General features: G+C 50.3%; 1 protein-coding gene across 1 annotated transcript; it reads right to left on the minus strand.

The window, feature by feature from the left end:
- LOC150017688 (pepsin A) lies at positions 1-8,790 on the minus strand. Its single transcript, XM_090267473.1, has 9 exons — positions 8,659-8,790; positions 7,899-8,055; positions 5,854-5,971; positions 5,254-5,372; positions 4,356-4,555; positions 2,767-2,883; positions 1,490-1,634; positions 1,296-1,394; positions 1-309 (listed from the first exon to the last, which is right to left on the minus strand). The coding sequence occupies exons 1-9, from the start codon at positions 8,712-8,714 to the stop codon at positions 160-162; spliced, it is 1,161 nt and encodes a 386-aa protein (XP_090123599.1). The 5' UTR covers positions 8,715-8,790; the 3' UTR covers positions 1-159.
- Between the last annotated feature and the right edge of the window lie 16,302 nt (positions 8,791-25,092).

The raw sequence follows: 25,092 nt of genomic DNA on the forward strand, positions 1-25,092 counted from the left end.
CAGTTTTCAGGAGGTTATGTTTTTATTCTACATTATTGGTGTAACAGGAAACAGGGCCAAGATCCCACCTCCATGATCCCACGGGCAGAATTATGTACATCCAACGTGGGCCCAGAGCTGGAGTGGATCTTCCTGGGAAGTAGCAGGAAAGGCTCAGGCTTAGGCCACGGGAGCCAGGCCGACCTGGTTGTTGCCCCTGTCAAAGACGGTGAAGTACTGGCGGATGAAGACGTCGCCCAGGATCCAGAGCTCTCCGGAGGCGGTGGGCAGGTTCATGCCCTGGAAGCCGCTGGTACAGCCCTGCTGGCTCTGGAGAAGAGGGGAATGAAACCAGAGTTGGGACACAGACTCAGCGGGGACGGGCGCTCGGGGACCACACCTCCAGGCCCGCAGTCTGCTGTGAGGCACGTGCGCAGGGGAGCTTCCTGGCTCCCGTCCTGGGGCTTGGCTCTTTCGAGCTGGGGTCTGCCTGGAGAAGCTGTTCACTGCGCTGTCAGTTACCAGACATTGTCCAGTGTTTCTGGCAGGTGCGCAAACCCTGACGTCAGCATCAGAGCGAAGGGGTTTAGGGAGAACGCTGCCAGGAAGGATTCTGGAAGCTCTGGTAACACAGCCTTTTCTCATTATCCTCATCCCGTTCAGTGACAAACCAGGTCAGCTGTGACTGCTTTTCACTCACTGAGGTTGTGGGCCACGACTTTGGGGGCACATTGGAATCACCTAGGAGGCTTTGAAAAAACCCCACTGCTCAGGCCCCGCCCCTCCTAATTAATCAGCGTCGCTGGGGGAGGGGCCCGGACAGCAGTACGTCTTGCCAAATAGCTTCGAACCACTGGGTGGAGCAAGTTTTCCTCCTGGCGTCTTAGTAGAAGGTAAAGGGTTTCCCTGTGGCTTGTTTGACTGAAGATTTGTTACTTGGTAGAGACAGTAGAAGCATATTAGCCCTGACCCTACACAAATTATGATTTTCATATGCTCAACCCTTAATGGTTTTGCTTGGGTCACTCTTACCTGGTTTCCCCTAAACCACACTCGAACCAACAGGCTAGTAATTGAAACCTAGGGCTTGGACTCAGGTGTTCAACTAGAAATTCTTTTCATGCTACCCTCCTTTGCCTTACTTTTCTCCTGGGGTAGGGGGCTCTATCCAAATTCTCATTCATGCATTTATTGGTAATGGGTTCTTTTTCTCTGGAGGCTGTCTAGAGCAGAAGTCAGCTGCAGCCCGTGCAGAGCCGGGGGATGTGGCCACATTCCGTGAGCACAGTGAGGTGGAAGGCCCAGAGCCCCCTCACCTGCAGGATGTAGGCGCTGGCGGGCAGAGGGTACTGGATGCCGTTGATGGTGAACACGATGTTGGGCAGGTTGTTGATGGCCGAGCAGCTGACCACCATCTGGAAAGAGGGAGGGTTGGAAGGGTTGCATTTCTTCCACAAGGCAGACCCACCGCCACCTGGGTCTAGACCAGCGCCGTCAGGGCTGGGTCTACCTGGCCGTTCGAGTCCTGGCTGGCTCCGATGTAGCCCTGGATGTTGGCAATGGCATTGGTAGGACCAGCCAGCAGAGAAGTGCCGGTGTCAACAATGGCCTGGCAGCCACCGCTGCAAGCGATGGCCTCGCCGTTCATGGTGATGCTGAGGGCAAGAAGCAAGTAAGGGTTTCCTTAGCCCCCCCCAGGGGTTACATCTCCCCAAGGAGGAACCAAGTGACTCCAGAGGGTCCCCCTTCCCCATCCATTGGCCAATATATAAAATGTCAGCTTCTCTCCTTCTCCCATGCATTCATTTATGCATTCATTTACTGCACAGCTATTTACTGAACACCTACTCTGTGCCGGGCCTGGGAGATGCAAAGCCTAACAAGGCAGCCGCACAGTTTCTGCTGCAGGGAGTTCACGGTCTAGCTGGAATGATAAGTTATGACTGAGCGAGGGCAGGATGAGCAGGGCACATGCCAGGGGACAGAACCACAGCCCAGCATGAGGGTGGTGGTGGCGAGGAGCAACCAGGGGAGGCTTCTCAGGGAAGCAGACGCCCAGAGGTTGCCAAGGAGGTGAAGAGCTGGGGGAGGACATCGCAGGTGGAGGGCACAGCAGGTGGGGAGCAGTGGAGACAAGAGGAGCAGGGGTGGGAGCTGGAAGACCTGATGAAGTTTCAGCACAGCTGGGACAGACATAAGGGCACCAGCATATCCTGGTTTAGCCAGGGTTGTCCTGGTTTTAGTACTGAATATTTTTGCATCGCAGGCAACTGCTCACGTCTGGGCAAACCTGGGTGATTGGTCACCCCAGCAGGCCCTCTGGGGGAAGGACGGCTGGGGGAGGGGCCTGCAGGGTGGGTGGGCAGGTCCTGAGAAGGTGGGAGGGAAAGGCTGAAATAACCCCTCAGTCATTTTGCCCTATCTCCATTCCTGGAATGGGAGGAGCACGTGCTGGTTCACAGGTCCCCTAAACGCTGAGACATCTGGACAGCCAGGTCCTCCAGCTCTCCCTGGGGATGCTTGTAGATTGTCCTGCCTCTGTGCCCAGGAGGAAAGTGGCCATGCCATCCTTGAAGAGTGTTTGGGGGTCTCAGACAGCTCTCCTCCTCCAGTGAAGTGCCCTTCTCAGGGTCTCTCTGGCTTGGCCGACTCCCACCTTCTTCTGGGACACATTTCCCTGTGTTGGCTGTTCCAGTGGGATCCTGGACAGCTTAGCTGACTAAGAGTCTATAAAGAAATGGGACCTGGGGCCCATGCCAGGGTGTCACCCATCCAGAATGACCTCACCTGTCCACGGTGATCTGCCAGTAAGTCTCAGAAGAAAGAGGCACCCAGTTCAGGTTTCCAGTGTAGTAAGAAGAATCGATGCCACCAAACATCACCACGCTGCCACTCTGGTCATTGCTATGAAAAGTGGGGGTAAAAGACAGGAATCCATACTTTCCTTCCTTCACTCATTCAAATGAACATAAACTACGTGTATTCTAAGGAGTACCTCTCCTTTTCTTTTTTTTGCTATGGAATTTTGCTCTCTAGTTTAAGAGGACTCACTTTGGTCTCTAACCAGTGGCAGGAACTGTGCTGAGTGTGTGACAGACAGGGTTTCTTGTAATCCGTATGCCCCTGCTGTGGCCACAATGATTATTATCGTCTTCACTTTACAGAGATGCACAGAGAGGTGAGGCAACTTGCCCAAGGTCACACAGCCAGGGAGTGGCAGAACCAAGATTAGAACCTAGGTCTTTCTGGTTCCAAAGTATGTGAAATGAATACATGGTGATGTTTGCTCTTAAGGACTTGACAGTGCAGTTCTCATGCTCAGCCAGGGGCATCCCCCTGCCCCGGGACATAGGCCAATGTCTGGAGATGCTTTTGATTGTCACGATTGGATGGGGGTAAGGGATGCCACTGGCATCTAGGAAGTAGAGGCCAGGGAGGCTGCTCAACATCCTACAATGCACAGGACGGCCCAAAATGTCAATCATTCTGAGATTGTGAAACTGTTCCAGCTGGAGAGATGAGATGGCCCTACATGAAATATCTAAGTACCTGTGAAAGCATATTATGTTGAAGGGCCAGGGGGGTAAAGGAGAAAGGGCCTCTCTGTTGTTATTGGAATATTCATTGTCTAAATCTGCAGATTTGGTCTATGATAGGAAAGCAAATGCCAATGATGAAATTAATCACCAGAGAACTGGCTACAGAAAGGACAGTCCCCACTCCCCTAACGCCTGCCCGCTGTTAATACCTGACAGTACACGCGACCCAGTGTATCGCAGAACAGTTAACAACCGAAGAAACATATCAACCATGACCAGCTGCCTCCAAAGAGAAGGATTTGGGCGTCTCGGGAAAGTTGGAGACACCCTCAGGTATTCTTGCATAAACCTCTACTCAACCCAAACCAACACCTGGTTCATTTTTGATTCTTAGAATTGACTCATAGTCACAACCAAAACTCTGATTTTAACTAATAAAAGAAACTCGCCTTCACCCCTGAAAAGTTCCACTGTTCAAGATGTAAGTCTCACCCAATTTTTCTTTTCATTTTTTTGCTATGAAATTTTGGCCCCAATTTTAAGCAGCTTCACTTTAAATGGTGGTCTTTGTTGGGGGACAATAATGAGGGTACGGGCACTGGAGAGCAAGGGCTAATGACATTGGACTTGTATAAGTCAAAGTGACAAAGACTACACGGGTCCAATAAGACGATGACTGGTCAGAGAGGGATTTGGTACCATTCTCTAAAAAGACACATCTCAAGCCTTAGACACTGACCTTTTCAATCCCTTGCTTGCTAAGACCTTCTTCATCCCACCAGCCCTGGACAGCCCCTCGCTGGGCCAGGTGGCCATGACCTCTCTGTCCCAACTTACGAGCTCAGGTAGACGGAGAAGAGATCTTGGGAAACCAGACCCTGGTTCCACATGTTGTCAAAGACGGGTGTGGCCCCCGAGGAGGCGATGCTGGGGTAGGCCAGACCCAGGATGCCGTCGAAGGGTGCGTAGTACAGGAAGGAGCCGGGCTCCGTCTCGCTCAGGCCGAAGATCTGGTTGGTGTCAGCGATGCCTCCGACCTGAGTGGGGAAACGAAGTCGTTCATGATCAGCTCGGTTCCACTGGGCTCTGTGTGGCGCCAGCGCTGGGCCCGGAGCGTCGTGGCTCATTCTGTGTCGGACTCAGCTTCTGGGCAGCAGACTGGCAGGACAGGAGAGGGGTAACCCCAGGAATAGTTGTTATTCTGCTGGAGGTAACCATTGCGGCTGATGTCCAGATGGCCACGGTCTGCAACTGGGTGTGAGAATTTGCTGCAGAACAGATGGTCACCGTGTGCTTGTGTGTCTGACGAGTGGACACAAAGCAGACCCCAGGCAAATCAGAGCCCTTGCCCCCTGCTGTGCCCTGGAAGGGGGGAGCTGGTGGAGCTTTTGTGACTGGAGGGGTGGGGGCTGCCCTGGGGGGAGGAGGAGGAGGCACTAAAAGACAACTGAACCTTTTCTTACCTTCTCCATAGCACTCAGCGTGGGTGGGGCTGAGGGTGGCTGATGGCTCCAGGTACCACCTCCTTACTCACTACTACTCCATCTAGAAATGTCTGGGACATTTCTGCCGCTTCCCCTTTCCCATCCCCCATTAGGTTACTTTTGTGATCACTGAGACCCACATTAGTGAATGAGCTGGTGATGGGGGCTGCTGGTGCTAGGTGACCCCCAAGGTCCCTGGAAGCTGGCCCCAGGGCTGGGCGGGAGGAGGGGGCCCACCAGCAGGTGCTCACCTGGACGGTGTCGTATCCGAGGATGCCTGTCATGCTGCCGGTGCCGTAGGCGACGGAGAGCTTCTGGCTGGTGCCCTGGTAGGTGGAGGACTTCTGAGGGTTGAAGCGGTTGTGGTTGGCTGCAAGGGCGAGAAGTGACACTGTCCACCTCCAGAAGCTGATCGAGAGTCGTGGTCTGGGGTGGGTGCCTGCGTTCTGGGTGGGGAGTGCTTTGGAGGAGAAGGGTAACCTTTCTCTAGGTTTTGGGGCCCAAGTGTCCCAGGTTTCATACCTGTCTGGTTAGACCAGTTGTGACAATCTCACTGATGGAATGTCCCCAGCTGACCCTATAGTCCTCCCGAGGCCGCCCCAGGGGACACTGAGAGGCACAGGCCCATGGCTGCCTGCTTCTCTCTGCCATTGGCCTGAACTTCTTGAGTACAGGGACTATGTGTGAATTACTCCTTTATCTCCCTGGCACACAGTAGGTGCTCAGCAAATGCCTGCTGGGTGAATTCCTGAGTGGCTCCAGCAGGCTTGAAATGGACTGATTTGAAGCCCTTGAGAGTTCTGGGCTCCAAGTCCGTCGGCGCTGGGGCGCGGGCAGGGCCGGGCACTCACAGCAGGCGGGGCTGGAGCAGTAGACGGAGGGCACCCACAGGTTGGAGGAGCCGGTGTCAAAGATGACGGTGAACTCCTGAGGGGGGGTTCCGATGCCGATGGTGCCAAAGTACTCGATCTGCCGGGCGGGGACAGCACAGCTCACCAACCCGGGGCTCGCCACGCTGGCCTCCCCAGGGACTCCTCAGCCCGCCTCCCGCCTTTCCCTCCACTGCTCTTGCCTCTCCCTCCCTGTTCTATGCTTCGGCCCTTCAAGGCCCAGCCTGGTTCCCCTGCCTGTTTGGAGTCTCCCCTGATCTCTCCCCAGGTCTCCTCTGACTGGTCTCTTCCACGCACTGTTAACACCTAATAATAATCCCGGCTTGTCTGTCTTTGTCTTGCCATCCTAGAGAGCGCATGTTCTTGGAGGACAGCGTGGAGCCTTAAAGCACCAGGCCCAGAAGATGCTTAAATGCTTGTTCATTACATGGTTGACCAGGAGATAAACAAGCCACTGAAAAATGAAAACTCTTCGATGTATCTTCTTCCTGAATCTAAGGCGTGTACAACGGGTTTCAAGAAAGGGCATTGTCAGGATTTTTATTCTTGGTGTCAGCGTTTTTTGGTCTTTGTTCCAGCCACGCTGGTCTTGCTAGTCTTTGAGGCTGACAGCCTCATTTCCATCCCAGGGCCTTTGTACTTGCTATTTCTTGTGCTTCGAAAATGTTTATTCTAGATCGTTCCTTGGCTGACGCCTCCTCATCAGTTATTCAGAGCTCTAATCAATGTCAGCTCCAGCAAGAGGCTCTCCCTGACTACTCTATGTAAGTTTGCCCTTCCCCATTATTCTTTTCCCCCTTACTCTAATTAATTAATTTTTATACCTCTTTGTCATTACCTGAAATTATCTTACATACTTATGTATTTGTCTCTTATTTGTCTTCTCTTTCAACATAGGAGCTCCAGGAACTTGGCTTATTCACTATCATTTTCTCAGCTCCTTGCATCGCCCATGGCACATAGTAGGTGCTTCATAAACATGTGAGTGAGTGGGCTAGCTGTACTAGGGGCCAGGCCCTGTGCTAAGTATTCCAAAAAACATTATTGCACTAATTACTTGTAACAACCCTCTGATAGTTGGTAGCAATGGTTCTGTTTGACAGACAGGAAACTGCAGCTCACTCAGAGAATGCACAGGACTTGCCCAAGGTCACCAGAACCCTCAGAGCCTAGATTTGCAGCTGGTCTGGCAGAATCAGAGGCTAAGCTCGTAATGCAGGCAGCACTGCTTTGTACCCTCGGCCCTGTGCCATGCACATAGGGGACATGTAGTATTTGACGAAGGGCAAATAGAATTGTCAGAGTGATCTTCCTGTAATTTTAATCTGGCCAGGTTGACCACTTGTTAAGACGATTCAGTGGCAATTAGGATGCAGACGGTTATCAGAGACTCTGTCGGGCTTCTCCCACTGACCCTGCACCTCACTGTGCAACCCCCCCCCAACTTTCTCCTTCCCTTTCCTCAAATGCACTCTGTTCCCTGCTGTCACAGGGTCTGATACAAGCCCTCGTGCCCTCTGGGGTTCTCTTCCATCCTCTTGGCATCCTCGCTTTTCCTTCACTGCTCCAGGGAAGTGTCCCTGCCTGCCACCTGCCACCTGCCGCACGGGCACAGTGTGTCAGCCTCATCGCATCCCTCTCCTGGTTGTACTTCTCCTGGTTTGTGAGGCTCACAGAGCATTGGCTGTTTCTCCCTGCTCGTCTGTGAGCTCCGAGAGGGTGGGGGCCGTGCCCAGTTTGGCTCACTGCTGTTTCCCGGGCCCAGCACAGTGCTGGACACACAACGAGGGGCTCTGTGTGCAGAACGCTGAATGAATGAATGAATGAGAGGAACAGTTCTAACTGTGAGCTTTCCTGCCCTCTCTGTGCCTCTGAGATCCAGAGTCACCCCTGGGTGACTGCCTGGGGGCTCAGAGTTCTGGCCCATCTTCCAAGACCCCTGGGACACTCTCTCTCCTCCCAGCTAAGTCCTTGGCACTGCCTGCATCGCCCACCCACGCACTCACGTCCATGTAGTTCTCAAGGGGCTGGGTGGCCGCCATGTCGGAGGCCTCCGGGAAGAACTTGCTGGCCGGGTTGAGGCTGTGCGTCTTCAGGAAGTCCTCCAGCAAGCCATGCTGGATCAGGTTTTGCCTCAAGGACCGCTTTCTGACGAGGGGAACCCTGTGGCAAGCATCGCAAAGGGATGGTTTGGAGGAGGGGCCCCAGTTAGTCAAGGAGTCTGCTCATGGGGTGCTGTGCAAGCCCAGCAAGGAAACGGAGGCTGGCCCGAGAGAGGACAGAGGGGGGGAAGTCAGGAGGGGACATGCTTGCATTTTGAGCACGACACAAACAGGTCCCACGGCAGTCCCAAGGCGCCTGGGCCCGTGATGGAGCAGGGAACTGACCCCAGGCTGGCCTTGAGGAAGCCGCAGGCAGTTGGCAACGCCTGGGGGGGGGGGGGGGGCTGCCAGGGTCGGTCTTCCACAAAGTGCTTTGGGCTGGGGAGTGTTTGGCGGTCTCTAACAAAAGTCCGCCCTTAGTGCTTTGTTCACTGGAGTCTAGAAATTCTCGTTTGAAAAAGTAAGTCCTTCCAAGGGAATGAGAGAGTTAGGCTGGGCTCTCAGTCCTGTATGCTTTCATTTAAATGGATCTAAGGCTGCTTTCCTCCGAGCAGTTAACCACGGCTGTAGTGCTGTAGATGGGAGGTGGCCCGGAGGGGAGCCGCACAAGGGAAGAGGGAAAAGAAGGGCGGAGAGAAAGGTAAGGGGACAGCAGCAAACTCACTTGTAGACGACACACTCAGAGAGTGCCACCAAGCCGAGGAGCAGCAGCCACTTCATGGTTCTTCCTGGGCCCGAGTGTCCGGAGAAGGGAAGGCGGCGGCAAGTGTGCAGCACCCGCAGGAGCGGCTCCTTATATGCCGCCCGGCCGCGCTGGAGTTGAACTTATCAGCCCTCAAATGCCACCCGTTCTCTGAACCCCAAACAGAAAATCTCCTGATAAGATTGTCCCGGCCCCTGAGCCATGTTCTGAGAAGTTTCCGGCAGAGAAACTTTCCACCGTAACCACATGCCCCGGCTGGGATGGACGTGTCAAGAGCAAGAAATGGACTGGAGGTGTATTTCTTAAATAATGAAATGCATTACATTGTACAAGATGAATATTTTGACAAAATTGGTCTAAAGTGCACTTAACATTTAACGGATATCCAAGGAGCTCTGTGTACCCTGATGTGTCCCAATGGGACAGGCACCTGGGTTTCTTGGAGAGCAGCGCCCCACTTCGTGATGGGCCATGTTCCTGTAGCTGTGACCCCGAAAGCACGTTCATGGGTCTGTGCTATGGGATTCAAGACATGTCCCCACAGAAACGTCATTATATGGGGTTGCTGAGTGGCAGTCAGACGGAGTCCTGGATAGTAGTGTGGGCAGTCGAGGAAGAGGAGAGGGTGGAGCAGGTGGAGGAATGTTGCCTTCTTTGAAACAGGACAGCTGTGTCTTTGGAATCTGTGCCCCTCACTTTCTGCACCCCTTCGCTTCCTGCTGCTCCTGTCCCACCCTCTCAGATTGCTCGAAGCTTCCGCTTTTGTGATCCCAGTGGGTCTGCCTCTCCCACATCCTCCTTGCTTGAAACTTGGGTGAATCAGCTGCTGTGGAGCAAAGCCATCTGGGAAAATTTATACCAGAGTGTGAATGACTCAGGAAGTCATTTCTTTTTAAAAGAAAGTCTTAAGAAAGTCCCTTTTTAAAGGAGGATGTTTACCAACCCAGTGGATTCTCTACGGGGTTTATTCAGTGGACAAAGTGGATTGAAAACTTTGATTCAGGAATTGTGGGGGTTGGAGACATGAGGGGAGGTCACTCACATGGGGGAGTGAGCCCTATCTGCCAGTCTTGTTCCGAAATCAGATTCCTCGGGCCACCCCAGGTTTTCTCAGCGTCAGGAGACAGATTCTAGAAAAGCTCCCAATTTCCCCCAGTGCCTCTGAGTGAGTGTGGAGAGGTGGGGTTAGTACAGAGCACATTTGTGTTTCAAGATTACCTGTTAAGACAGTTTCATGCCACAGATGTGGATCCTTGACCCGTATTTCCCCCCTTTCACTTCGTGGGGTTCCTGCTTCTCCTCCTCGCTCTTTTCTTCCCCCTCGAGCTTTTCTTCTTTGAGCTCCACTCTCTCCTTCAGCCTGATGGTCCTAGAGATGCCTGCCCAAGTCCTGGGAGTGCCAGATAGAAACCCCCTGGGTCAAGGCTGCTTCTGGGAGGGAGGGAGGGAGGGGTCTGTGCTGGGGTGGGGGCTTGTCAGGGTCTTCAGAGGTCATTGGTGTCTTATGCGGTGTGGTGGGGAAATGGGTCCTCATCATTATTCTTTATACTTTTTGTATATGTTATGCTTATATGAAACTTTATATATTTTTGTTTATTTATTTTAAGAACGATTTTCTTTATTTTTCAGAGAGCAGGGAAGGGAGGGAGAAAGAGAGGGACAGAAACATCTCTGTGTGGTTGCCTCTCCCGCGCCTCCAACTGGGGACCTGACCTGCAACCAGGCATGTGCCCTGACTGGGAATAGAACCAGCGACGCTCTGGTTCCCAGGCCGGTGCTCAATCCACTGAGCCATACCAGCCAGGGCAAACTTCATATCTTTTTAAAAGCAAGAAAGGCAAACCGAGTCCTTTGTGTGCACTTCTCAACTTGGAAAGGAAGGGAAATGTGCCGGGTGGGTCAGGGAGCTCTCAGGACAGAGATGCAGGGAATGAACGGGAAGAACATTATGCGTGTCGCGTCCCTCCGCCATCTTCCTTGGTGAATTGTGTGGTGCATGGAAGTGTTCGAGCAGTGTGTGAATGACTCCCACGTCAGGCCAGCCATTTCGGTAACTTATACAGAGTGATGTGGTTCATGTGTGTCTCTTCCTTGGTAGTGAGGGGAGACGGGAGTTCAGGGGCACGACCTCTTCCTCTCTTAGCTCAGCGTGGTAAGTGATGTTATCACTCACATCTTACCGATGAGGAAACTGAGGCACAGAGCAGTGGTGCCACTTTACCTGAGGCGACACAGGTAGAAGGGACAGCGCAGGGGCGGGAATCCAGGTCTCTATCACACCTGCGCTGCTCCTTTGCTCCACCAGCCGGGTTTCCTGGGGGCTACGGAAGAACCTTAGGAAGAACCGAGGCTTCAGGGTCTGGGTTGAATCCCAGCCCTGCCCCTGAGCCCCTGTGAGACCAGAGGCTAGTGATCCAGTCGCTCTGAGACCCAGTTTTCTCATCTCTGAAATGGGTTAGTTTCATAGGACGGTTGTGAGCATTAAATATGAAGTGGGAAGCAGCCACGCACTTGGAGTGGCTAACGTGAGACTCACTGTCAGCAGGATGCTGAGCAGTGGGACCTTCCTGCCCTGCAGGTGGGAATGCAAGCAGGTACAGCCAACACTGGAAAACAGTTTAGCAGCTTTTCATAAAGTCAACACACACGTACCATTTGACCCAGTCATCTGCCTCCTGGGTATTTATTTACTCAAAAGAAATGAAAACCGTATGTCCTCACAAGACCCTGTGCACAATGTTTACAAAAGTTTTTTAAATTTTTTTCCCTGATTGCCAAAACACTGGAAGCAACTGTAACATCCTTCGGCAGGCGTCTGGGTGAACAAACGGTGCTGTGCAGACTGCCAGTGGAAGAAGGCTCAGCGGTGAGCCAATGACCTGCTGGGTGGCCCTCCGAGGCGTTATGCTGAGCGGAAGAGGCCAGACTCAAAAAGCTACAGGTATGTGTAGGACTCCATCTATATGACATTTCTGGAAAAGGCAAAATGATGGAGACAGAAACTCTGACCGGTGTGGCTCAGTGGGTTGAACATTGTCCTGTGAAGCGACGCGTCGCTGGTTCAATGCCCGGTCAGGGCACAGGCCTGGGTTGCGGGCCTGGTCCCTAGTTAGGGTGCATGTGAGAGGCAGCTTTTGATCAATGTTTTTCTCTCACATCGATGTTTCTTTCCCTCTCTTTCTCGCTCCCTTCCCCTTTCTCTAAAAATAAATAAATAAAATCTTTAAAAAAAAAATAATGGGGACAGAAAACAGGTCAGTGGCTTGGGGAGGAGACTGGCTACCAAGGGGTAAGGGAGAACTTTTGGGGGTGATGGAAATATTCTGTCTCTAGACTGGACACCTGAAAAGGTAAATTGCACCTTGTGACAATAGATGCAAAGCACCTGACTTCATAACAGGTGACACACTCAGCCAGTGACGGTCCCACCCATGGGAATGAAGGGAAAATTGGGCACTAGGCCCTGCCAGGAGAAGCACCTTAGAGAGGACACATTGGATTCATTTCAAATAAACTGTCATAATGCCATTAAAGCTGCTGAGAAAGGCAAGAACAACCCGCTTATCACCCCTGCTTCCATCTTTGTCCTTTGGAACCGTGAGTAGATCTGCCCACGGTCTGCTTTTCTTGCCACATCGAAGGGCGGGAATGACAAGCTGGCAGGCCGAGGCGAAGCTCGCTGGTGGCCAGGGTCCATTTAGGAGGAGCAGGGGGCGCTTGGGCTCCCCTCTGCATCCTGGAGCCGGCTCACAGGGCTTGGAGTCCGAGGATGAGCACCCATTCTGGGGGCACAGCTTGTCTGTGGGACCCACATGGGGGTTTTGGACAGAGCAAAAACATGTCTGGGAAGCAGAAGGAAGACTCCTCAGGCGGTACCTGCAGGTCCCGTTCACACATTCCAAACATTTTATTGCGCACCTGCTTCGTGCTGGGTAGGCACGCCCTGGCTGCTGGGGCACATCCGTGAGCCAGATGAGAACGGGCCAGTGCCTTCAAGGAGGATGTGGTTGGCTCAGGAGAGGGCAGAAGAGGAGGCCTCATTGCTTTCCCCTCGGATGGGTCTTGGGGTCACACTCATGGGAAGAAGCTCTTGGATCGGTGAAGATGGTTGTCGTCCCACTGTAGAGATTTTAACACCCTGAGGCTGACGGCCTTGGTGGCGCCAATTCCGGGCTTATGGCAGACTTCATGACGGTTCCCAATTATCCTCGCCTCTGGGTAGTCTGCTTCTTGTAATCCCCTCCCCTCGAGCACACTCAGGGCCTATGACTTGCTGCTAACAAGTAGGATGTGGCAAAGCAGATGGGATGTCACTGCTGTGATTATATTATATGAGGTGGTCACTTCTGTCTTTGTTCAGACTGGCTTGCCTGCTGGCTCTGATGAGGCAACCAGGGAGAGGCCCACATGGCAAGGAACAGAGCATAACCTCCAGCCAATAGCCAGCTGGGAGCTCAGGACCCTTGTCTGCCAGCGTGCAAGGACCTGAGTCCTGCCCACAACCACGTGAGCCTCAGAAGAGACCACACCCCTGGCTGACACCTTGCTGCGCCCGCCCATGAGAGGCCCTGAGGCAGAGGCCCCAGTCAAATGGAACCCGGATTCCTGACCCACCCAAACGGGGAGATAAATGTGAGTTGTGCTAAGTTGCTAAATTGCTGTTCATTCGTCACCAACAATAAAAAGCTAACACAGGGTTTGAAACTTCCTAGAAATCCCCACAAAGATGTACCTGGCTGTCTCCGTTTGGGGCTCATTTCAGAACCCAGCAAGACAGTTTTCTGCCCAGGCAGTGTCAGAGACCAGAGGAGGGCGCTGGCATTGTCGGTCTGCTCATCTGCAAACCCCCACTGAGGCAGCAAGGCTTGCATTTCCATGGTTCTTCATGCTTTTCTGGGTGCTTTGAGATACATGAACTGTTAAAAACTTATTATTCCTGCCCTGGCCAGTGTGGCTTAGTTGGTTGGAGCACAGTCCTGTGGACCAAGAGGTCATGGGTTTGATTCCTGGTTGGGGCACATGCCTAGGTTGTGGGTTCGGTCCCCAGTCAGGGTGCATGTGGGAAGCAACCGATCAATGTTTCTCTCTCACATCGATGCTTCTCTACCTCTCCTTCTCCTTTCCTTTCCTCTCTCTAAAAACAATAAGCATGTCCTTGAGTGAGGATTAAAAAATAATAAATAAATAAAATAAAAATTATTATTCCTGTATTATCCCTATAGACACCGTTCAGAAGGTTTAAGTGATCAGCTCAGGTTCATATATAACTAAGAAGTGATATGAGCAGGACTCGAACTGGGGCCACAGAAGGCGCTGAACTTGGGAGATTTCTGTCTTGGGCCAGGCTCTGTGCCCACACACACCCACCTGGTTTCTGCTCATCGGTTGGAGTGTAAGGTAGACATTCTGTGATGTCTTCAGCCTTCATCCCAGGGGCACTCAGAGAAGCCATTTACCCAGTTCGCAGAGAAAGTCAGGGGAGGAAACGTGGAACACTGGGACTGTGTGCTCTCCGTGAGGCCCGGTCGTCAGCCAGGCTGACGGGTGGCTGCCAACAGGGAGGCCGTGTAATCTGAGGGGCCCAGACTGGCCTGGCAGGGAGATTAGACAACACCGTTTACTTTGCCATTAGCCCTGCCTGGCGCTCGGCTTTGAGGGGCGCTGGGACCGGCATCACGAACGGAGGGCAGCCCCTGACAAGGGCACAGGTGTTCAGAAATGTTCTGTGAACATATCAAATCAAACCATGGAATGCAATCTAAAGAACCTGATCAGGGCCAGACAGGGATAGCGCACGTATGTACGCAAAGCGTTATCGAGCCGGCCAGATAGGTCTTGGGACGGCTGGTCCCCTGGGAATTTTCCATTAAGGTCTCAGCCCAGGCGTGAGGTCTTCCAATAACACAGAGAACCGTTTCCACTCCCTAATCCCAGACCTGTGGGGCTTCTCTGGAGACGGGCACAAGCTTTTAAAATTAAATTTATAATAGCGTTTTTGGCCCAAGTATAGCAATAATGCATGCTTATTTGAGATTATTTACAGGTAAATAAAAAATTTTAAATGACTCAATCTCACTGCCCAGGACTAACCACAATTAATGCTGTAAATGAATGTATTTATTTACTTATAGAAATGGGACCAGACAGTATGGTACACGCAGTTTTTGCAAATTACTTTCTAAAGGAGAATTAAGTGCTCATGTATTTTCCAAGAAATTTCTTAAAAAAATAAAAAAGATTTTATTTGTTTCTAGAGAAAAGGGAAGGGAGGGAGAAAGAGAGGGAGAGAAACATTGATGCAAGAGCGAAACATTGATTGGTTGCCTCTTGTATGCGCCCCAACCGGGGACCAAACCTGCAACTTGGGCATGTGCCCTGACCAGGAATCAAACCAATGACCTTACACTTTGCGGGATGGCATCCAATCAACTGAGCCACACCCTTCAGGGCCCAAGTGGTTTCTTATAAATCCACATCATCATTTTTAAACCTTTTCTTGAACTATAAAATGCACACAGAAACATGCATGTCCCAGGGAATAGCATGATGAATTTTCACAATCCGTGTCACCAGTATCAGATCAAGAAGCAATATTACAAGGCCCCCCAAAGCTCCCTCAGGCTCCCTTCCAGCCACAAACGCAGCCCCCAAACCGAGCATAATCACTACCCTCATGTCAAACAGCAAAGATTAATGTGGCCTCCTTGTGCACTTCAGACAAACGGCACCACATAGCAAGCCTGCCTCAGTGCCTAGCTTCTTGGCGCAAAATTACGTTCGTGGGAGTCACCTTGGGTTGTTTCCAGCGCTGCATGTCATTCCACGGTGTAAATCGGCATTTCATGGATCTCTTCTCTGGTCGATGGGCATTTGGGTAGCTCCTGGTATGGGGCTCTTAGGAACAGCGCTGCTCTGCACGTTCTAGTCTGTGTCCCTGGGTGAACATATGTGTGCAGGGACTGCTGGGTCACGGGGAAGCCTGTGTCCGGCTTCCAGAGAGGGGGTGTCCTTTTGTCCTCCGTGCAGCAGCAGGTGAGCGTCCCAATGCTCCCCATCCTCGTCACACGTGGTATGGCAGTCATTTCCATTCCAGCCGGTCTCATGGGCACAAGGAGCTGTTCTCTTGGAGCGTTAATTTGCGTTTCCTGATGAATTAGAACTCTGAGCGCCTTTTCATGTGCACGTTGGCCGTTTATGTGTCTTCTTAGGAAGCACCTGCTCCTGTCCTGTGCTCATTTAAAAAACTTAGGATGTCTTTTGTTACAATTTGTAGGAGTTTGTATCAATCATTTAATATTTTAGGAGCAAAATATCTTTGCGTAAGACCTTAGGTGCGTGTGATGCCATTATAGAAAACAAGAGTAGCAGAGCGGATCAAAACCCACCAGCTCCCCCAAGATATTGCTGTGGAACCCCTGGGAATCAAAGGAACACAATTTGAAAAACTTCTGAAATAGGTGCAGTTTGGGGGTGCCAAGATAGGAACCCTGTTTCTCCTCCCCTGAGGAAATATCTTCCCTCCAGCTGTTCCCACTCAAATTAATGATGATAATGGTCTGCAGATGTTGAGCACATACGTGCGCCATGCCAAGTACCCACATGGTCTCTCCTTGTGATACATATACAGGAGCATGTGGCACCATTTTGCAGATGTATAGCTGGTAAACTGAGGCTCAGAGAGGTTCAGCATCTTGCTGGGGGTGCAGAGAAGTGGGAGGCAGAGCTGGCGTCCTTGACATCTCTGCTCAGAGGGTCGTGATGCTGATGGTGCCTGTCCTACAGGGCCTGAGAGGTTCTTGGGAGAAATGGGGTGATGTTCTTTTTAATGGAGACCTGTGAGAGGCTCAGGGGGCTAGCATGTTCTATTTCTTGGCCTGGATGGGGTTACTTGTGTGTATTATGATCATGTGTTAAATTGTACATTTATGCTTTAAGCATATTTTTACATGCTTGTTATGCTTCACTATCGAAAAAATAGAAGAGCTGGTAGTCCCTTCATTCTGACTCTGGCTCCTCCTTCTTGACTAATTGGGCCTGGTTTCCAGACCTCCGAGGGCTGGCAGGGGGCACACGGGCAAGAGGAAACACTTGATCCAGCACAGTTCCTCTCCTTGGGGCAGGTGGAACAAAGTCGCTTCCACCCAGACATGTGGCCAGGACGAGGAGGTAGATCACAGCCAATGACACTAAGGTAGAGAGGCCCATCAGCATGACAACGGCTAACATGTATAAAGGCAAGTGTGTTATGTGAATCAAGTCTTACTCAACAGCCCCGTGACGTAGGTACTCCTCTTATTCATGTCTGACTGATGGGATGCCGAGGTTCGGCGACCGTTCAAGGTTACACTGCAGGCAGGAGGCAGGGCTGCGCTTCCATGTCAGGCTGTCTGGATCCTGAGGTCGCACTTGCAAGCACCTACGGCCTCTTAGAATGTGGGGAACGCTCAGGGTCCCCTTCCCAGGAAGACACACAGCACATGCACAGACACACACCCAATTTCAGAGCTCCCAAAGCCCACCCCTGGGGCCCACGCAGGGGAAGAAATTCTGCTCCAGCAAGGGCAGCTGTTGATTATGGAACAGGTGACCTACGGGTAGGGAGCGCGGCTCCATGGGAGGTACGTAAGCGGAATCTGGGAAGCCGTCTGGCAGCTGGTGCATAATAGACCTTCTATACACATTAATTAAGTGAATGAATGTGTGAAGGAATGATTGGATGAATGAGTTACTCCCAGGGACAGCAGGAGCCCACTCATCTTCAGGGGCCAGGAGCATGGGGAGTGAGTCCCATCTTGGACCCTGGGAGCCCCCACTCTGGGACCTTGAGCAGGGAGGGCACTGGGTGCTGTGGTCCAAGCTCTCGTGGACAGTCCAGAAGCAGAGAGAAGCCACTGGGATCAGGAATGTGCTTGTGGGGAGTCCCTGGGAGGTAGAGGCATGGCCCAGAGCCTCCGTCCCAGCCTCCCGTGGCCAGGCTGGTCGCCCTCAGCAAGGGTTCTGACACCTGATTTGGGTAAAATGCAAAAGAAAGGCTTGGGGGAAAGCAGAAATTCAGAACTGGGCAGAGCGGGGGTTAAGTGGAAGCAGACGAGGAAATGTTTGAAACCTAGGAGGGGCTGGCAGAGGACAGAGATATTAACCAGGGTATGGAAAATTCTGGGGAACTGGAGCATAAACGGGGAATTGGCCTGCAGGCCCACACAGGGACAAAAGGACAAAAGGATTCTCAGAAGGCCCCCTCTGCCCCTTGCAGCCCTCAACTCCTTCTCATGGTGGCTTCCCTACGCTGAACCTGCCCTGGGGCCCAGCAAGAACCTATGGGGGCTGGTGGTCTGGGGTGAACCCTTCTTGCGGACCAAAGAAGGTCAAGGTCCTGCTGATAATGCGTCCCACTCCATGGGGCCCCAGCTCCTTTGTCCTCCATATCTTTCATGCCACATTACTCTCTGGTAAACATGCCTCTCTGTGTTCTCTGATCCGATCTGATCTGACCTATGCCCTGTTCCTTTTGGTGGTGACCTGGGTCCTGGCTTCTGATCTGTGCCTATTATGTTTGGTTACAGCGGAGAGAGCTGGGGTGTGGTGAAAGGGTATTTAAAACCTTTTCCTGAGGCCTCCTGTTCTGGATGGACAAAGCTGTTCTCAAAGCAGCTGGGGCACCAGCCTTCCTTGCCCAGAGAACCTGCAGTAGCAGCAGCTTTGAGGTCTTCATGCGTTGGCCTGGGTGGGGGAGCAAGGCTTTGCTGCCTTCTTATGCCCTTCTCCCTGCCTTGCACCTCTGACTCTAGCTGGGTTCCTGAGTACCCTGACTAGAGCAGGAGGTGGAAAGAGACCAAGTGCTATGGGTCATTTAGAAAAAAAGAGCTCATTTCCAGGGGACATCTGGGAGGCCATCATGGAGGAGGAGGTATTTGAATTTAAACTGGAAGTTGAAATCAGCCCAGGAGTGTGTTCCCCCTTCCCAGGGGGAATCACACTTTTACAGGGATTGGAACGTGGAACAGAGTAGATGTGGAGGAAATGGCTGAGCACTAAGAATCCAAGCTGACCCTCAGGAATGTTTTTGAAGCTTAGATTGGTAGAGGAGGCTTCTGAGTCTGGCCGGAGGCTCCAAAACACACTGTTAGTGTACAGGCAACACCAGCCATGCCCCTTGCCCTTCTCGGTGTTAAAGGCTGAATTGTGCTCCCCAAACTCATATGTTGAAGTCCTAACCCACAGTACCTCTGAATGTGATTCTATTAGGAGATAGGGTTGTTAAAGAGATGATTGAGATTGACTGAGCTCACCAGGGTGGGTGGGCCCTGATCCAGTCTGACTGGTGTCCTTATGAGAGAAGGAGATTAGGTCGCAGATACACACAGAAAAGACCACGTGATACTGGAAGAGGACAACCACGTACAGAAGACAAGCCCTGCAGATACCTTGATCTTGGATTTCCAGCCTTCAGAACTGTGAGAAAATAAATTTCTGTTGTTTAAGCCCCGCAGTCTATGGTATTTGTTATGGCGGCCTGAGCAAACTGATACACACTGATACAGCTGGCAATGCCCCACTTCCTGCTTCTGCAGAACTGTACTCAGTGTGAACCTACAACATGGTGTTTTCTTAACCCTGATTTCACATAACGTTCATCCCCCCGAAATAGTTATTAAGTATCTGCTCTGTTTCAGGCCTTGATTTAGATGCTGGGGATTGATCAGTCAGAGAACAAGGCAGACCAAATTGCTGCCCTCCCGAGTTTACACTGCAGGGCAGGTGCCAGATAATCACAGGATAAAGAAACGAGTTATGTAATGTGTGAAATGACAGCACTGGAGGGAAGTGAAAGCAGGGAAGGGGACTGGGAGTGTTGGCAGGACTGACATTTCAGGAAGAGGGACCAGAGGGGGCCCCAGGGAGAAGGGGTCATTAGAGTAGAGATCTAAAGGAGCCAGAGAGGGAATGTGGGTGCTTGTGGCCCACAGTTTGGGCTGCACTTTTCCTGATCAGTTTAAAAAAAATTTTTTTGTGATATTTTGCATCTTTTTACAAAATAATACTGTATCGCAAGTGATTATTATTGTTATTATTTTTTAATTTTATTTTTCGATTACAGTTTGCATTCAACAGTATTGAGTGCAGAGGAACCTTGACTCTCAAACTTAATTCATTCTGGAAAAGAGTTCGAGAAGCGATTTGTTCTGAAACAGAATCTCTTTTGTTTGATGCCTGAGAGACGGTGACTGGTCATACAGCTATCAGAGTGACAGGGTTTTTGGGTAGAGAATCAAGACCCAAAGTTCTGTTCAACAACAGACTTTTTTTTTTTTTTCTAGAGAACAACTTGGTCGAGAATTGAATTGTTTGAAATGGGAGATGTTCAGGAATTGGGGTTTGACTGTATCAGTTTCGGGGGTACACGGGCTGCTGCTTTCTTTATATGGTGTTGAACAAACTTAAAAGCATCTTCTGGCTTTGCTGGAAATAAATGATTAAGATGTTTTTTCCGAGGGTCTTAGAGTTTGCAAGCTTTGAACAGAGCTAGGCAAAAACTTAGAAGTGTTCCAAAGAAGAAAGACAAGTCAAAAGTTCTTTTAGTAAAAAGGGCATTCTTGAGAATTACTAGTCCTGTATTCTTAGCCCCAGGATTGGTCCAGATGATTATCAGTCAGCTGTCAGGATGACAGATGCCAGATGGTCCGCCAGATGGGTGCCAGGAGGTCTGGTTACATCTGGTGATGATGTCATGTGGTCTGGATGCCTGAGCCTTCAAGGCGTACTCAGAGGATTATCTGGAGTTCTTGTATGTGTCCACATGTATATCCAGGCATTGATGCAGGACTGGAAGGTTCAAAAAAATTTAAGTTCCCAGGCTAGTTAGAATAAGAATGGAATCTTTCCTCATGTCTCAACCTTTATACTGTTAGTAATTTTAGTGGCTTGGTTAAAGTACTCCATTTTATATATTTCCTATCTTCTCTCTTTACTCAATGGACATAGTCCACATTAATCACTTTAAAAGCCAGGAACAGATTCCTTCCTAGTGAGTTTCCCTGCTCTTAGAAACTAGGGTAGTGTCCAACTTTACTAGTATAAATCGAATTTATGGGGAAATACTGATAATTAGTATAGTAATTATCCATACAATGAATACATCTCTCTGTATATAGACATATAAATCTATAAATGTACATGGAACCAACGGGCAGGTCCACCAGGTCAAGACCAAGTGGTGTGTACATGTAATACTCATTTTTACCACTAGGTGTCAGCCCTTTGCCACCTATTTCCGGGTGGCTTTTTTCATGGGAACCCATTGGCTCCAGCAGGCAAACTTAACAAAGATACGGAGTCCTCTCTCTGCCGGAAGTCTAGTCTTTTAGATAATAATGCTAAGCTTTTCCCCTGATCCTGAGCCATCGCTGAAAACAAAAATGATAAAAATATAAGATGAGAGGAAAAACTGCCCATAGCGCTGCCTCCTGGATATAACCACTGTTACATACTTTTGGTCTTTTTCTGTTGTATGCGTGAAGTTAGTCATAACTCATGCTATTATGTGACAGGCGCTGTCCCAGAGGCTTTCTATAGATTAATTCACTGAGTCATCACTATAGACCGAGAAGGCGGGGACTACTTTTCCTGTTACTATTTTATATGTAGTATTTGTACAGCTTGATTGAGGTATATTTCACATATCATAAATTCGACCGATTCAGGGGTATAGTATGTTTTAGTAAATTCATGGAGCCATGCAGCCACCCCATGATTTAACTTAAGAACATTGTTGATGCCGCAAAGAAAAAGGCCATACATGTTAGCAGTGAGCCGTCCCCAGCCCTCTCCTTTCCCCCAACTAGAAGAGACTGTTCTTTTATTATTTATTAATTAATTGCTTTTTGTATGGTAGTAAAAACATTTAGCACGAGATCTACATCTTTAAAAATTTTTTCAGTGCACAATAGGGTATTGTTAAGTATAGGCACAATGTTGTATAAAGATCTCTAAAACTAATTCATGTCGCGTAACGGAAACTTCATGCCTGTGGAACAGCTAACTCTCCACTCCCCTCTTCCTCTAACCCCTGACAACTACCATGCCACTCCCCGCCTCTGTGAGTTGGATTACTTATGATACCTCATCGACATGGAATTATCCAGTATTCGTCTTTCTGCGACTGGCTTACTTCACTTAGCCTAAGTCTGCAAACGTCACCTACATTGTTGCAAATGGCAGACTTTTCTTCTTTTTTATGATTGAATGATATTCCATTGTGTGTGTATATATATACACCATATTTTCTTACCCGCTCATTTGTTGATGAGTATCATGAATAATACTGCAATGAACACAACAGTGCAGATATCTCTTCAAGACCCTGATTTCAATTCTTTTAGGTAAATATCCAGAAGTGGGATTCCTGGGTCTTATAAAAATTCTATTTTTAACTTTTTGAGGAATCTCCATACTGTTTTCTACAGTGGCTGCACCGTTTTACATTCACACGAACAGTGCTCAGGGTTCTGCGTCCTCAGCAACACCTGTTAGCTTTTTTGTTTTTGATAGCGGCCACCCTAACAGGTGTGAGGTGGCGCCTCACTGTTGTTTAGCTTTGCATTTCCCTGATGATTAATGAGGGAGGAACTCGTCTTATCTCAAAACTGCACAATAGAAAACAGATATCCAGAGATGAATATATCCGAGGTCACATGACTGGCCGTGTGTGTCAGCTGGGATTGGAACCCAGACAGAAGAGCTCCCGATGTGCCTGCCTGGCTGATACGGTGCCCCGACTTCCAGGTGCTTAGCCAACCTGTGATCATGCTGTTTTGTATTCTGTTCTTTTCTCTGAACGTCATATTAGAACGATTTCCCATAACATTAAACAGTCTCCTAAAACACGATTTTAAGGTGGCTGCATGACGGCCTAGTGATGCTGTGGACACTCTTATGTTTAACAGACTTGGGGATACCCCAGGTTTTCCATTTTGTAGGGTACTGTGAGGATTATATCCCTGCTCATTCATGTTTGCTGGCCTAGTGCCTTAACATAAATCTTAGAAGCAAAATTGTTGGGACAAAGGCCAGACACATTTAGGGACAAATGATCTCTAAAAAGATTGTTACCAGTTTACACTGTTACAAGATGTGTTCGAGAGCTATCTTTTTTCATTTTTCTTTACATTTTCTCTCACCAAAGGCTGGAAGTCTCTTTGGTCTGCAATTGATAAAGGATAAAAGTGGAGGGTGGGGGAGATTTTTCCTCTGAAGATCAGAATTGATCCTCATGTTGGTGACACAGGCTATAAATATTGAACCTCAGGAACAGTTTGGTTCATTTTAATAGACACGGCTTCAGTCCTGGCCGTGGGCTTGTTCAAGGGCATAAATTAAAGCCTGACCTTTTACAGTCAGCCATGCTGCCACCATTTAGTGTCTCCACTTGTATTTATTGAAGGCCTACTATGTGCTGGCACCCAGTGCTGGAGGCAGAAGATCAGAGGAGACTTCCCTCATCTGTGCTGTGGGGGCAACGTCATCTGCCGTGCAGGGGGTCATGGGGCACAGTGAGATGGCTTAGGTCATCAACTGGAGCTATTGTTATTGCTCTCGCTCTAATAGTAAGTGGGTAAGTGCTGCTGTCTGACCAGGAGAGACGCTGCTTGTGGTTCTGTGAAGACCTACTTGGAAAATGCGTTTTACAAACTAGCAGTTCACTTGAGTCTCCAGTAAGCCCAGTTCATGATTTGTTCTGTTTGTTTAAAAAGTGTCAGTTCTGATCTTGCCCTTTGTCAGCTCGGCTTCCAGCCCTCCTTTGCCTGCCCTTATGCTGATCATAATCTTAGGCCATCCCGGCGGGATTGGGGTACATGTAACTGTGGGGTACACATAAGCAGGGGACTTGGACACAAGGGTGACTGCAGGGTTTGGGGGTGCAGTGGCAAGATTGAGGTCAGTGTGGTGCCCCCATATCTCTGGGACCCTTTCCCTGGCTCTCCAAAGAGAAAGCCCACCACCTCTCCAACGCTGCGGTTGTTTTCTCCACTTGGCAACCATCACTGGCATGATCATTTCTCTCCTTACATTTCTCCATAACTCAACGCTGGGTTCCTAATCCAGCCCTCCAGCCCAGAGTCCACCTTAGTGCCTGGCACCCAGTAGGTGCTCAGTAAATATGTACTAAGGGAAAGACTGATGAAGAAAGACATCTCCTTCTCTGATGCTTGTCTCCGCTGAGGACAGGGCAGTACTATGCACTGAGACAGGGGCTTTTTTCCACCTTTATTCTTTACTCTTTCCTTATTTCTTCCCATCCCTGGCCTCTGCTTGGGGTCTCCAGGTGGGAAGAAGTGATGCCCTGGTCCCAAACTTGCCACTCTGTGGCAGCTCAAACCAAATGGTTTGGAAGCTGTCCCCGGAGGAAGCTCAGGATCGTATGCTGTGAAAGGCTGAGGCTTTGTGCATCTTGGGTCTCCCTTTACGTGACAGCCTGCCTCCCCAAGACAATCCTGGAGGCCAAGGGCAGGGCCATGCTGGCATCTGGTGGGTAGGAATGGCCCAGGCATTCATGTGGACTCATCACTTGGGAAGCAGGACTAGGTGGCAGAGAGCTGGTGACTGGGGCGTTTGCCTGCCTCGGTGTTTGTGTGTCTGTTGGGGGGACAGTATGGAGCCATCCCAGTTTGAAGGGCCTCACCTAGAGCTCCCCTCAGGACGGAAGGGCACTACCGAAGTTCCTTTGAGATGAGAAAAACTAAATCTATTTTTATCATCCCTTTGAATGAGGGGGTGGTGGAGTTGGTGAGGGAGTCACAAACTCTTTTATCATTTAGAACATCTCTCTCCCACTTCTGGGGACGGCTTCTATCCAGCTCCAGCCAGTGGTTCTGGAGGAAACTGTCAATCACCAACCTTAGCACATGACCATGTGACCAAGAGCAGCCAATCATAGTACCCCATGCCTTGGCCATGATGATGGTCCAGGGCTGGATACATAACCTTACGTGGACCAATCAGATCGCTCCCTGGTGCTCTGCTCTTTTCTGTGCTTCTGTCCTGTTCAGTTAGATGCCTTAAGGATGCGAAACTCTGGGCCAGGTGGTGGCAAAGTCCTTCCCATATGGAGAAGCCCGACAAAAGAAAGCTGTCGGGAGAAGAGAATCAAAGATGAGAGGAGGGAGAGGGATGGAGAGAAAGAGTGAGCTGATGGGTTTTGATTTCTTGGGTCCAGTCACCAAGCTCTGGTTCCTACATCCTGGATCTTCAGTTTCCTTCCAAGAAGTGTCCTTTTCTGATTAAGCCAGTTGGAGTTGGGCTCCTCTCACGTGCGGTCCAGACTAGATTCTAGAGCCCTGCCTGATTCTGAGGCACTTCCCAGACCCAAAGACAGGCACCATTTCTATTAGCACCATC

This window comes from Furipterus horrens, unplaced genomic scaffold (genome assembly GCF_987537825.1).
Source record: "Furipterus horrens unplaced genomic scaffold, mFurHor1.1.pri manual_scaffold_2, whole genome shotgun sequence".
NCBI classification, from domain to species: Eukaryota; Metazoa; Chordata; class Mammalia; order Chiroptera; family Furipteridae; genus Furipterus; species Furipterus horrens.

Excerpts from the sequence above, each read along its gene's own strand:
- LOC150017688 (XM_090267473.1), bottom strand. The coding sequence starts at position 8,714 with ATGAAGTGGCTGCTGCTCCTCGGCTTGGTGGCACTCTCTGAGTGTGTC. Across the intron at positions 5,972-7,898 it reads CCCTTGAGAACTACATGGAC|ATCGAGTACTTTGGCACCAT; the intron begins GTGAGTGCGTGG and ends CCCGCCCGGCAG. Across the intron at positions 2,884-4,355 it reads TTCTCCGTCTACCTGAGCTC|CAATGACCAGAGTGGCAGCG; the intron begins GTAAGTTGGGAC and ends CACTTTTCATAG.